At 41.0% G+C, this 15,523-nt stretch overlaps 1 protein-coding gene across 27 annotated transcripts in view; it reads right to left on the reverse strand.

Moving 5' to 3' along the window:
* Nucleotides 1-15,523, reverse strand: part of BAZ2B (bromodomain adjacent to zinc finger domain 2B) — a 277,230-nt gene that overhangs the window by 138,515 nt on the left and 123,192 nt on the right. For all 27 annotated transcript variants that reach the window (XM_048869525.2, XM_048869524.2, XM_048869532.2 and 24 more), the window contains one exon: nt 14,896-15,051. In XM_048869525.2, the coding sequence (XP_048725482.2) occupies nt 14,896-15,049 (154 nt within the window). In that variant the 5' untranslated portion in view covers nt 15,050-15,051. The remainder of the gene's footprint in view (nt 1-14,895; nt 15,052-15,523) is intronic.

The following is a 15,523-nucleotide window of genomic DNA, read 5'->3' on the forward strand; positions in this document are numbered from 1 at the left end:
ATCTTGAGGAACCTCCTCCATGGCCCCCAGACATAGGAGGGATTCCACCTCCTGGATGAGAAGATGCTCGTTAGAAGGGTCCCTGAAGAGGCACAGGGAAGGAGGGAGGAACGCAGGATGAAGACTTCAGGGTGTAGAGCACGCTGTTGGTCCAAGGTGACCCTGGCCCATTCAGGAAGGAAGGGAGAGAGACGGTCCAGAAAGTGTCTCTGTCTTTCTGAGTGCGTACCATAAAGCCCTTACAAATTTTGCACTTCTCTTTAATGTGCGATTCCCCCAGACATTTCAGACAGCTTGTGTGAGGTTCACTGACCAGCATGAGTTTGTGACAAACAGCACACAGTTTGAATCCTGGGGACGAGGGAAAGGCACCGTCCCAGGGACAAAATCCCTGAGGGGACCACTGACTATTCTAACCTGACTACTTACCTAGCTCACTCTACTTAAGGTAACTATATACAACTATATACAAAAGCTATGAAAGGGAAACCACTAAGAGAACTTTGCAAATTACAAAGAGAGAAGGATATTCCTGCAACCGTTACAGGCAGTAAGAAGGAACTGAGAGGGTACAGGGCCATCGGCGCCTCATATACCGGAGTATGAGCACAGGACTCCGGATACCACTTAAGAGAAAAATCCCTGGCAGCTGTGCACGTGGGCATGCACACACCTAACATAGTACTTGAAGAAGAATGTTTTTATAATATAATGCACTTAACATAAACAAAGGCATAACATGGGAGAGTTTCAAACAGGCCTTTTGAAAAAACATTATTATGTGGTAACTGAGCCACTCTTTAATGTGCCTAAAAAACAGAAGCTATCAATTTTTAAACATGTATTTTAAAAAATATTTTCAAATTGGAACTGTCCTTCCATTTGTCCTCAAAACAAAGTCCTTTTACAACAAACTGGATTATAATGACATTTTCCTTCCAAAATAATCATTATCTTTCTTTTCTAAGATACATTAATATTCTGATTGTAGATTAATATTTTTTTCCGTCTCTATTTAAGTTGCTGGCTTACTGTGTGCATGTTTTGCATAATGAAATTTAATACAAAACTGCATTGCCTAAGACTCTTGACTTACATTTTAATAGGCAGAATATATTTGAGCAGAGCTTTTGAAATTCTACTAGCCAGTACACAGATAAATGATTGACAGCATTGCCCCAAAGGCCAGCATCCATTTCTACAACTCTGGTGTCTTAATAACAAGGAATGATAACTGCAAATGCCTTTATTAATATTAATGAACTTCATGCTGAAATAGAACAATGCTGTTCAAAAGAATTAAAAAGGGATAAATACTTAACTAATGCCTTAAATATAAAGCAACAGTGAACAAAATCCTTCATCTATCAGTCGAAGTACAAAAATGATTAGCTAGACATTTTTGGAAACAAAATTTAAAATACTAGTGATGCCAAGACATTCTATCTTATAGAGAATCCAGGAGACCACTTACTGTGACAGAAGTGCATGTATGTTATTTTCTCTGTTTTTCAAAGTTCTTTAATCTTTACAATGCTATAAAAGCTTGTTGCAACATGTCTTCCAACATTATGGTCTAGCTCTTTCAAATTGTATGCATAATTTCACAGCATTGGTGATTGTGCCTGCAGTGTAACAAGCTGAAAACTGTGGCTAATCAACAGAAAAGGTTGTACTCCCAAGTAAAGGTCACATACTTTAATTAACATTTGTAAAAACTGAGTGAAACAAACAAGTGAACTGCATCTAAAATGTTTGTAAATTAAACTGAGCCTCAAAGTGCAGCCCAAAAAACTGGCTAAAGTATTAAAATATTTACACACAAAATATTTACATACAAAAACTTGCATATTATTATAATTAAGAATCAAAATTTACACACACTCTCATTATGGAATCACAGAAACAAGACCATGATTAAGTTACAAAGATAAATGCCATTTCTAAATCTCCATTTTTAACTCCCTCTTATAATGCAGGGCCGGGGGTGTGTGTGTTCTTTTTAGGCTTAAATTCTCAGACAAGATTTTCAAAATTCAGTGCCTAAAGTTAAGCTCCTAAAACCAGATCCTATGCCCAGTGAAGTCAGTGGAAAGGCTATCATGTTTCAGCAGATAATTAAGGCCCAAATCCTTATGCATATGCTTAACTTCAAGAGCAATGGGTAGCCAATGGAACTCCTCGTGAATAAAGTTAAGCACATCCATACGCATACATAGCACTGTAGCCTAAGTGGCCAGATTTGTAAGAGTGCTGAGTATACAGCCATTCCCAATGAGATCTATGGGAACTGCTGAGAGCTCAACACTTATAAAAAAAATTGACTCATTATTTAAGAATCTGAATATGAATTTAGGAACCTACCTATTGGGTCCTGAAAATCCTGGTGTTTATTTTCTTTAAATGTAGATTTTATTGAAGACATATCTATATATATATCAGACTAAAATTACACATTTCCAAAATACACTCAAACCCATGCAGTCATTTTTATATTTTGCATGTTTAATCTTAGCCTAGAGACTTTTTTTTAAAAGTCTGAAGAATGTGAGTCAAATATTTTTAAGTTATATGGCTCTCAGATTTTTTGTTATGTTTGCTTTCATGTTACTCAAAAATGACCTTTAAAAGCTAGAACTTGTCATGGACATGGTATATGTTTATTATGATTACTAAATATGTATATTCCTGTAGCACGCTCTACTGGCACTGTAGGCACATAGATTTGAAGACAGTCCCTGTTCCAAAAAATGTACACTTTAAAAGACAAGATTGAAGCCCGAATGAGGTAGGGGCCCCGTGGGGGAAAGAAACAGTATGTGATCATGTAACTGAAGACTATCATACAGCATATGCACAAACAGGCCAAATTAAGATTGCACAAGCAACCTTAATTCTGGCATTTCCTAACTTCTGCACACCTAACTTTTTAATGCATTTTTTTGGATGTACTATATTAAATATTTTGCATAATGCTACAGGAGAGTGAAGTATGAAGTCTTGTTAGTATCACAGGTGGGAGAAACATTCAGGGCCCCTAACTCACAGCTGTGCTATTATGGGATTACTACCACGCACCCACAAACTCCACCTATCTTTATCAAAATTCACTTTTATTGGGAAAAAAGCGTTTTCTATGTTTTTAAAACACCTAAATAGTGTCACACAAAATGAAGATCCTGTAGCCACTCAGCATATAGAACTATTAATAAATTCATGGGAGTCTGTGAAAGGACCGCAGACTGAGGCCCAAATGTTTGGCAAAAGTGAGTTTGACAAAAGCACTGAAGTCAAAGGCAATGGAGTTATACAGTTTACATTTTATTTACTAAATCTGCTATTACTCAACAGTCACTGAAGCTGCTAAAGGATAATTTGGGATTGAGATGGAGGGACATGAAAATAGTTGGTACTTAACTTTACAAATTCTTCATTGCTATAATTTTAGCTATGTAAATTGGAAATCATCTAACTCTTCAATTAAAGCTATCCACTTAGTTTGGGAATCTATGTTCACAATGCTACAGGGCTCACTTTCCCATGATTCAATTTGGGAGAAATCCTGAACTCCAAAAAGATTAATGAAACTGACTTTGGCAGAAGCTCTTGGTTTAAGAATTATTTACATTGACGTTTTATAAAAAATTAATGAACTTCCTTTATTTAACTCCTCAAAGAGGTCAGACTATTTAACCAGAATTTTTCTGAAGTTTCTTCACTACCGATATCACCAAAATAGTAAGGGAATTGCTCGTCTTTCATTAGCTTTGCTTTGGGCCCAGTCCTGCAACATTTGCAAAAGTATAACCATTGAATTACAGAAAGGTTTATTCATGCGAGTAAGCACTTGCAAAAGTGCTGACATCTCATCAGGGTGCAAAAATTTATTTTCCTTTACAATGTTCTTTATTATTTTTCACCAATGGACGACTAGATAAAAAGGCATCCAACGATCTACTCAGTTGCTTGTTTAGATATTTGTTCAGTGATTAAAAACATAGTAGCAAATAAAACAAACACCATAAATTTTTGCATCACTATTATTTTACTCCCCCTAAATTGCATACATAGGACTGTTGTATTTTTCTCTGTATTTTCTCATGCATGCTTTTTCCATTTGAACTGGGAGAACCCGAAAATAACTTATTTGTAATATAATCTTTTTAGTACTGCATATAGAATTCCCTATGTATTTTAGGGATTTGTATGATACCTGTACTGAAGTTTATATCACAGACTACTTACAAGACTATTGACTACTGAAAAGGAAATAATTACACCGAACTGGAGGAAATGTGAATCTCCCTAATTGTGCCTCTCTAATTATATGCACAGTTTAAAGTGTTTTTGACTTCATGCCCTTAAAAACAATAATTGTTTATGCTAAAGAAACCTGAGCAATTTTATTAGACCTGGAAGAACTATATTGGTAAAAGATGTAATATTATAATTAACACAATGGAACTGATGAACCCACAATCATTGGTGCTTTTTTTTTTTTTTTTTTCAAAAGAAGTTATGTGTATGAATGAGATCTGAGGTTGGAAACTGAAACAAAGGTGACTATTTTATTCCATCTTGTCCACTTAGAATATCTTGCAAATTTAATGTAGTAGTGATTTAATGAAACCATGATACCAACTGTATGTGTATTGTGGCAAAAAATAAAATAATGAATAAAATAAACACAAGCTTTGTTGCTTTGGCTCCAGTTTAGAGACAGAGCTAAATATTTTTGGGGAAATTTCTCTAGGACACGGCAACTCTCAAGTAAAAACTTGAGGTGCCCTTCCAAATGTAAACTGTAATATGTTATGCCAATTAGACTAAAGGAAGAATCACCTATAAAGTTTATGGAGGAGAAGAAGGTTACAGCAAATCAAATTCCAGCCTGTTCGGAAGACTACAACATGCCTGTAGGAAAAAATACACCTTTATGAATAGGGGGTAAACAAAAAGTCTGTCCTCAAACCAAACAGAATGAACTATTCATGGTATACTGGAGTTTCTGACACTGTCCACTACCACGATCTGTGAGACAGGAGTATAAAAACTCATGATTAAAAAAAACAAAACAAAAAAACAAATTTTTTTTAATTTAAATCAGATTTTTATTTAAAACCAAACAAGTTTATAAACCCATTTGAAATTGACAACCTATGTTAAGGCCAAAGCTTCTTATAATCTATTAATATCATTTAAATTATATATAAAAATATTATTAAGCAGTACATGTTTGCTGCCAGGTTTTAATGAAAGTCAAACCACTGAACTGGTGAAAGTTAAAGCCAAAGCACCTTGAACCAAAGTGCTAAACCAGCTTTTAACAGCTGATGCAGACAGAATATTTTCTTCCTTTCAGTTTATTTACCTATACCAGTTCAATGACTAGTTCATTCAAACCTGAGTAACCAGTTGGGAGCTGAAAAGACAGGAAAGCTTGTTTTCCTCTCTCACTTTATGAACAAAAACTAGGTGTGAGACAATTTGCTCTACTAGTTCTAAAATCTTGAAAGGACACAGTTGCCAGAACAATCTGTTCAATTCCCTAACTGTAGATTATATTTCCTCTGTTCAATAAAATCAGTTTTAAATGCAAAATATATTTTGATAAAACTTTTTTTATTTATCCAGCACATTAAAGGTAGTTTTACTCACTAGAAAAAGTAAATTAAGTTTTTACACATTTTTAATTTATTTGAATTTCCATTCAAATACAGTTTGACAAAAATCACAGATAAAAAAAATAATCTAGTATATAAGAACTGCATTATTCACCACTTCCTATCATAAAAAAAGTAAAAAAAATCTAGACTCTAAATAACTAAACTACATAATTACTTAAATCAATGTAAATAGATATAGTGTGTTTTTGTTAGCAAAAAGAAACACCAATTTAGGCTAAATTTAGTTGCAAATTAACATGTTTTAATGGTTACCAACCAATGTGAAGCAAAAAAAACCAAACAGTTACTAACCTGTTCTGTAACTGTTTTTCTTTGAGACACGATGCACATGTCCATTACACTTCAGGTATGTGCATGCCCAATGCACAGAAACCAGAAATGTTTTTCCCATAGCAATACCCGTTGGGGTAGCGTATGTGCCCTGTGCACGCTCATGCTGCTAGCCAATGGTATAAAGGGATCAGAGCCGCCCCAAGCCTCCATCAGTTCCTTCGTACTGGATATTAGTAAGTTAGACGGTGATACAGAGGGAAAGAAGGTGGGACATGGAATGGACATATACAACACATCTTGAAGAACAACACTTACACAATTTGTTACACATTTTTCCTTCTTTGAGTGATTCCACATGTTCATTCCACTCCAGGTAATTCACAAGCTGTTCAGCCAGGAGGTGAGGTTCAGAATCTACTTTAACAGAGACTAACACTGCTCACCTGAATTTGGCATCACCTCTTGACTGTTGAGATATAGTGAATATTTTGTGAAGTTAGGCACCAACAACCAGGTTACTGCTTTGCAAATGTCCCCTATAGATACATGACCCAGAAATGTAGATGAAGCCCCATGAGCTCTTGTAGAATAAGGTGGGACTGAAAACAACATCAGGATACATATGTGTGACACACTCTATATGATTTTATGAAAGTATGCTGATGAGTGTGAATATAATGTAACTAAAATATGCTTCATGCAAAAGGTCTTTTGTAAGGTATCATTACGAAGCTTATAATCTACTGAGTGTGGTCATCCTATTTGTATAAATGTATCACTCTTGTATCTGAAACTAGAAATATGAAATATAACTCTGAGGGCCTATTGTAATTATGAAAAGCGGAGGCCATTAATGGCGGTTTGGAATCTTGATGGCTTCCACCAACCAGGACAATTGACTGTGGATGGCTCTGTTTGCAGGCAGGCCTTCCTGTGAGTCAGGCTGGGAAGAATGAAGGCTTGGGGGGGTCTTACAGGACATGTGATCATGTCACCTGAACTGGAATCCATCTTTAACCTGGTGTTTTTCCATGGAGAAGAAGGGGTGGGAACCCAGAGGGACAAAGGATTCCTGCCTTATGCAAAAGATATACAGGTGGGTGGAACGGACCAAAAAGGAGCCATCATGAGGAATCCCCTAGCTACCACTTGAGCTGGAACAAGGGCTGTACTAGGGGAAAGGATTGTGCCCAGACTAGGAAGGTGCCCAGTCTGTGAAAGAAACTTATTGAAACATCTCTAAGGGTGAGATTAAATTTGTATTCAGTTTTTATTACTGTACTAGACTTAGACTTGCGTGATTTATTTTATTTTGCCTGGTAATTCACTTTGTTCTGTCTGTTACTAGTTGGAACCACTTAAATACTACTTTCTGTATTTAATAAAATCACTTTGCATTTATTATTTAACCCAGAGTATATATTAATACCTTGGGGGGGGGCAGCTGTGCATCTCTCTCTATCAGTGTTATAGAGGGTGAACAATTTATAAGTTTACCCTGTATAACGGGCGGGCAAAACTTTTTGGCCTGATGGCCACGTCGGGTTTCGAAAATTGTATGGAGGGCCAGATAGAGGAGGGGGGCATGGCCCAGTCCCCACATCCTCCTCTCCCCACTTCTCACCCCCTGACAGCCCCCCCCCGGACTCCTGCGCCATCCAACCCCCGTTTCCTGACACCCCCCCCAGCACCCTGGCCCCATCCAACCACCCCTTCTCTCTGTCCCCTGACTGCTCCCAGAACCCCTGCCCCATCCAATCCCCCTGTTCCCTGCCTTCTGACAGCCCCGACCCCTAACGACCCCCTGCCCACCCCCCCCGAACTCCCCTGCACTCTATCCAACCCGCCCTGCTCCCTACCCCCTTACCGTGCGGCACAGAGCACAGGGTCAGGCCGGGCTCTGCAGCTGCACTGCCCCAGGAGCTTGCAGCCCCATTGCACCACCGGGAGCATTGCGACGGCAGTGTAGTGAGCTGAGGCTGCAGGGGAGGGGCCAGGGGCCAGGCAGGAGGGTCCCGCAGTCCGGATGTGGCCTGCGGGCCGTAGTTTGCCCACTTCTGCTGTATAAGCTTTATATAGGGTAAAACGGATTTATTTGGGGTTTGGACCCCATTGGGAGTTGGGCATCTGAGTGTTAAAGACAGAAACACTTCTGCTTTCAATTGAGCCTTCAGCTGTTAGGGGACGTGGTTCAGACCTGGGTCTGGGTTTACAGCAGGCTAGCAGGTCTGGTTCAAACCAGGCAGGGTGCTGGAGTCCTAAACTGACTGGGCAGGAAAGCAGGGGCAGAAGTAGTCTTGGCACAGGAGGTGGCAGCTCCCAGTGGATTTCCGTGATTCCAACCCATCACAATATGATCTCACCTCTGACCCCAAAGAAGAGCCAAGTAACCCAACAGCCAGGGTGGTGCAGTACCATGCAATGCAGATGGTTGGGATGTGACCCGACCCGGTTAGTAGCAGGGAAAGCATGCTTGGTTTACTCTAAGAGGATACCAGATAGCTAGGCCGCAACTCTGTAGAAGTCTTGCTTGCCGTAGTACCGAGGTCTGTTGCACCAAAACTGAAGTGGAGTGGAACACCACTGCTGATGAAGTGTGTACTACAGCTTGTGAAGTAGACTGTGCCAACAGCGACATCCAACACATTTGTAGAATCCAGTACTGAGTCTTTATCCGCTGCATCTGCCTCTGACTTTGTCAGTACCAAGAGAACAGTATAAGCAGAAGTCTGCTGCATAGATAAAGGAGAAGGTGCAGCCAATAGAATCAATCTCAATGGTCCTGACGTTGGAGCTAAAGTCATCACCTCTGCCTGATGGGTCAAGAAAGCATGAAATACTGGGGAGCGCCGAGCCAGAGTTGGTGCTCTACCTCTGGTATCCACACTCCTGCTTAGGGGTCCCACCAAAAACCTTGGGCTTCTCTACATGGTACTACAGTCCAGACTTTTGGGGTACGATCTGTACAGTGTTCTAATGCACTGCGCTCCAACTGCCCGGTGTAGACCCTGCTGGAGCAAACGCAAAGGTACTTAGTTCCCACTGATGCAGTCCCCTTTAAACAGGGTTAATGCAAACTAGGTACCTTTCAATTTGTGCCAGTAGGGTCTACACTGCCAGAGCACTCTACAAATCACACACTACTAGTCTGGACTGTGGCACAGAGCAGACAAACCCTGAGATCTCCTAGAAGAAAGTGGCCTTCTAGTTCTAGAGGCACATAAGTCATCTGTCTTCATCTCCTTACACAGTACCAGGGAAGGGGGAAAATGGCTTTTTCTCCCTTCTGAAAATCTCTAATGAGAAGACACTGCAATGTTCGGAGGAGTGCTCCCAAATGGAATGGAGCCTCTCCGTGCATGTACCAAGCAACTTGGCTCTGAAAGAGGATGCGAATTTGCTTACATTATGATGTGACAAAGCCTCACCTCCCTATCTTTCTTGGTCTGAGGCTTAAGCCCCCTGCAAAAAAGGGATCCATTCTGAACATGACCCTCAAGTACACACTTAGGCACCGAGAGTGAGGTTTAACAACTAGCATGGATTTCTTACAGCTATCATAGGGCTTTTGAGGCCAGAGACCTAGGCATGTCCTGATATCAAGTGTCCATGCAGTATCGCAGAGAAAAAAGTCTGATGCTCCACCCCAGCTTCCAGAAAACTAAACTAAATGAATGAGTACCACAATAAAGGTAACTATGCAGCTAACTACTAACTGTTTACAAAGTTTAATAAACCTTCTCCAGAGGAGAGAGAGAGAGAGAGATTGTATAGACAAGCATAGACACTCAGAATTCTGGCCACAGGCAGTGAAAAGAAACTGAGGAAGAGTCAGGGTAGCTTCTTTACCAGTATGAGTGTGAGGAGGACAAACACATTACCCCGATGGGTATTGCTATGAGAAGACATCTCCAACTTCAGTGCACTGGGCACAAACACACACATCCTGAAGTAGAATGGACATTTGCAATCACTCAAATAACTTTTCTTCAGGCAAATAACTAAAATGTTCAAATGCAAAACATTATTAAAATAGATTATTTAAATCAAAGTTTCCTGCTTGCTGATTTGAATCATAATCAAAATTGGTGATTTAAATTGCTTTGATTTAAATCAATCCATGGTCTCTGACAAAAAAGAATGGTCTTGTATAAAGAATAAAGTCAACAATCAAAAGAAAAGCTAGTGAAACGTCTACATGCTGACTCAAAAGATATGCAAAGGACTACTGAATTTTCTAATGAAGACAAAATAAACTTAGTCCTGGTCTACACTACGAGTTTAGGTCGAATTTAGTTCACGCTGAGCTGTTCACATTTGGCTGGCAGGGATCTTCCCTGATACTAGTCACGCAGTGGGAGGAGGGGTGAAGTGATCATCCCAGAGAATTGGGGGTGGGGGGTTAGTTGGGTTTGTGCTGCACGTTAACTCAAAAACCGCAGCCCCTCCTTTTAAATGGCCAACCCAAGGAGTGCTTGGTATGGGAAAGGAGGATGCTGCTGTTTGAAACCATTCCCACATGTTATGAAGTTGAAGAAGCCAAAAGACTGTGGCTTACCATAGCTGCCTGCAAGCCGAATTCTGCTGCCCGGCCCTGCGTGTGTGATCTCTCACATCAAACCGGCAGGCCCTCAACATAAGAGGCAAAATGCGACCTTGTACTGAAAGCACATGTGCTATGTAATGTTAACAGCCTGGTTCACCATGGAAGAGTCTACACATTGTTCCCTAAAATGTGTCTTTTTAAATACTACTCTCCCTTTTTTTCCTCCCGCAGCTGAAAATGTTTCAATGCTCCCCCATCATCTCCATCCCAGAGGCTAGTGCAGATAAGAACGCGAAAAAAACGCATTCGCAGTAAAATGCTCTCTGAGCTCATGCAGTCCTCCTGCACTGAAAGAGCTCAGCAGAATGCGTGGAGGCAAACAATGGCAGAGTACAGGAAAGCAGAAAATGAATGTGAGGACAGGAGGGACGAGGAAGATGAGAGGTGGTGGCAGCGCGATGAGAGGAAGCAGGAATGCAATGCTGAGGTTACTGGGGGATCAAACTGATATGCTCCGGCGTCTGGTGCAGGAAAGGCAGCAAGAGCAGACCCCTGCTGAAGCCCTTGTGTAACTGCCCATCCTCCTCTCCAAGTTCCATAGCCTCCTCACCTAGATGCCCAAGAACGCGGGGGGGCTCTCCGGGCACCCAATCACTCCACCCCAGAGGACTGCCCAAGCAACAGAAGGCTGGCATTCGATAAGTTTTGAAGTGCAGTGTGGCCTTGTCCTTCCCTCCTCCCCTCCCCCTCCACGCTTCCCAGGCTACCTTGGCAGTTATCCCCCTATTTGTGTGATGAATTAATAGAGAATGCATGATTTTCAAACAACAATGACTTTATTGTCTCTGCAAGCGGTGATCGAAGGGGGGAGGGCAGTTGGCTTACAGGGAAGTAGAGTGAACCAAGGGGGTGGGTTTTCATCAAGGGGAAACAAACAGAACTGTCACACGGTAGCCTGGCCATTCATGAAACTTGTTTTCTAAGCTTCTCTGATGCGCAGCGCACCCTGCTGTGCTGTTCTAATCACCCAGGTGTCTGGCTGCACGTAATCAGCGGCCAGGTGATTTGCCTCAACCTCCCACCCCGCCATAAATGTCTCCCCCTTACTCTCACAGATATTGTGGAGCACACAGCAAGCAGCAATAACAATGTGAATATTGGTTTCGCTGAGGTCTAACCAAGTCAGTAAACTGCATCAGCACGCTTTTAAACATCCAAATGCACATTCTACCATCATTCTGCACTTGCTCAGCCTATAGCTGAATAGCTCCTTACTACTGTCCAGGGTGCCTGTGTATGGCTTTGGCCATGGCATTAAGGGGTAGGCTGGGTCCCCAAGGATAACTATAGGCATTTCAACATCCTCAACAGTTATTTTCTGGTCTGGGAACTAAGTCCCTTCTTGCAGCTGTTCATACAGACCAGCGTCCCTGAAGAGGCGAGCGTCATGTACCTTTCCCGGCCATCCCACGTTGATCTCGGTGAAACGTCCCTTGTGATCCACCAGTGCTTGCAGCACCATTGAAAAGGATCCCTTGCGGTTTACGCACTGGCTGCCAAGGTGGTTCGGTCCCAAGATAGGGATATGCATTCCATCTATCACCCCACCACAGTTAGGGAATCCCATTGCAGCAAAGCCATCCACTATGACCTGCACATTTCCCAGAGTCACTACCCTTGAGAGCAGCAGCTCAGTGATTGCATTGGCTATCTGGATCACAGCAGCCCCCACAGTAGATTTGCCCACTCCAAATTGATTCCCGACTGACCGGTAGCTGTCTGGCGTTGCAAGCTTCCACAGGGCTATTGCCACTCGCTTGTGAACTGTGAGGGCTGCTCTCATCTTAGTATTCTTGCACTTCAGGGCAGGGGAAAGCAAGTCACAAAGTTCCATGAAAGTGCCCTTATACATGTGAAAGTTTTGCAGCCACTGGGAATCATCCCATACCTACAAGACTATGCGGTCCCACCAGTCTGTGCTTGATTGCTGGGCCCAGAATCGGCTTTCCACAGCATAAGCCTGCCCCATTGCCACCAGGCTGTCCAAATTGCCGGGGCCCGTACTTTGAGAGAAGTCTGTGTCCATGTCCTCATCACTCTCGTCACCGCGCTGCCATCACCTCCTCGCCTGCTTTTGCAGGTTCTGGTTCTGCACATACTGCAGGATAATGCATGAGGTGTTTACAATGCTCATAACTGCTGCGGTGATCTGAGCAGGCTCCATGCTTGCTGTGGTATGACATCTGCAGGATAGCAGAGTTGCACGGAAGTGGTGGCTGATGATGGATGCCACAAGAATAGATATTTATAGAGAACATGAGAGGACCTGCGAGATGGATTCATGAGAGCAGAGTTGCAGCGGAAATGGTGGAGGATGACGGTTAGCACAGCGCACATTTCCCAAGGAAGAACACACGTACCCGGGAGCCCATGACAGACAACATGGAGAAATTCGCTATTGAGACAATAGCAGCAGAGCAGAGTTGCACCGGAAGCAGTGGATGATGACGGTTAGCAGTCCTACTGCACTGTCTGCTGAAAGCAGTATGGCGTCCGCACGGAAAAAAGGCGCAAAACGTTTGTCTGCTGTTGCTTTCATGGAGGGAGGGGTGACTGACGACATGTATCCAAAACCACCCATGACAATGTTTTTGCCCCATCAGGCATTGGGAGCTTAACCCAGAATTCCAATGGGCGGCAAAGACTGTGGGAACTGTGGGATAGCTACCCACAGTGCACCGCTCTGTAAGTCGATGCTAGCCACGGTAGTGAGGACGCACTCCGCCAACTTAATGCACTTAGTGGGGACATACGCAATTGACTGTATAAAATGGATTTCTAAAAATCGAAGTCTATAATATCGACCTAATTTCATAGTGTAGACATACCCTTAGATATTTTACTATCCTAAACATAACTACCAACTTTATTCTCTCTTTAAAAAGATCTTTATTGTATTTATTAATTTGTGTGCAAATTACCAAAATACTTCTAAAAATATACTATACTACAGGAGACACACAGGGACAACATAAATAGGGCAAGGAGAGTAAAAAACTCTGGTAAATCCTCAATGTGACCTAAGAGATTTTAGTCACATGTAAATTAACTCCTACTGTATATTAGGAAACCACCATATAACCAGAACCTTACAATGCAAATGGCAGTGGCCAATGAGGATGGACACACACATCTGTATTTTTTGGAACAGTGTGGAAAAAGAAGAGACCCTCATCAGCTTAGCTGGTCCACTTAAAGTAAGAAGCTCCTCTAGTGGCTTCTTTTCAAGCAATTACAAAGAAATGTTCTTCAGATACTGCCTCAGACATAGTAGACTATTTTGTTTTTTATCTTCTCCAGAGCAAAGCTGAGAGTGAGTGGCACCAGGCTGGGACAGAAACAACACACTGGTTTTAAGTGATCAGGGCAGGAGCATTCTTCAGTTTGATGGAATAGGCTTCAGCCAATTCCACAAGAAGGAACTACATTTACTTTGGACTATGGTGAGCTACTTGCATTATAAGGTCCTATCTACAGACCTTTTCATTTGCTGTGCTGTATTAGGACCTTCAACATTAATAAAACTAACAGACAGTATATTTACATGAACTTTTCCCTAGAAAGAAGGGACAAAGCATTGCAAGTTTCTATTATACAGGTGACTGACATCTTCATATTCTAGATCGTCCCTGAGTAGGGAGAGCCTGAAGTGCTGGTTTATTCATGAGTTGTTGTTCCAGAGATACAGAGACTTGCACTCCTATAGTAATTGAGACGTCCAGTTTAGAACTCCCCCATATGGCTTTCCCAGATGAGTTTGGATGGTCAGAATACAGTAATTTCAGGCTGTAATGTTTGGAATTGCAAAAATTTGACCAGGAGGTCCATTAGAGAAAGCCATTCTCCTACAAACCTCTTCAAAAACCACATCAGAGAACACACAATTAGGGTAGTGACTGGGCTTAACTCTGACTAAGAGACGTACATTCAGGAACCTGAACTTTAGTTTTATCAGGTCTATTCCTAAAATTTCTATCCTTATGTACAATATATGTACACTTGTGATCTGCTGCACTGATTTTTCGTGTTGATTTTCTCTGCAATACTAGTGAGGTTGCTTTATAAATTAAACAGTCTTTCAGAGTTAGCAAAACATCATTTTCAATCTTTTGGAGGTAATGGTTTCTATTGTATAATTAACACATAGAAACAACTTCAGCCTGATATGCAGTTTACTCTGTAGCTTTGATTTTCATTTGATGTACCAGTTTTATCTTATTACACTTAATCCTGTACTACATGCAGCATTCTGAAATTGCCTAAAATATGCTACATACATGCAAATCATACTACAAATTAATAAAGTAAAAATTAATTAAGAATATTTACCACATGTGTTGATTGTGGAGCTAAGTGATGCAGCTCCAGTGGAAAGGCCACCTTTTGAAACGGCTGACGCTACAGAAGGTGTAGAAGATGCAGGAGAGGAAGTAGCTGTAGTAGAGGAGGCTGATGATGATGTTAGTCGCTCTCCTGACTCCATATCTGTAAGAAACAGAACATAAAGAATAAATATTTTTCTACCCATTAAGGAAATGAATGGTAGGTGAATTGTACTAAAATACAAATATACATAGAATTACACCTAAGATGTTTAAAGACGGTTAGCGAAGGAATAAATTAAAAGAACAAATTTATAATCCATCAAAAAGCTAAATAAAAAAACCCAGGAAATTATCTTCTGCAAAGATTAAAAGGACAATGATAATTTTAGATAATTCTGTTATACAATGAGAGTGATTTATTTAAATTCTGCTTTTTCTGGGTCTTATTTTATTTAATGACTTTCTTCTGTATTTGTAACTGCACAGGCATTAGCTGTTCTAAGTACATTTTAAGAACAAGTTATTGAAGTGAATATAATTTGTACACTGTAAAATGTTTAATATTAAAGAAAACAGTTTACTAAAATGAGAACTGTAGCTGCTTTAAATAAGCTATTTCCTTTCCACATAAG

This window comes from Caretta caretta, chromosome 11 (genome assembly GCF_965140235.1).
Source record: "Caretta caretta isolate rCarCar2 chromosome 11, rCarCar1.hap1, whole genome shotgun sequence".
In the NCBI taxonomy this organism is placed as follows: Eukaryota; Metazoa; Chordata; order Testudines; family Cheloniidae; genus Caretta; species Caretta caretta.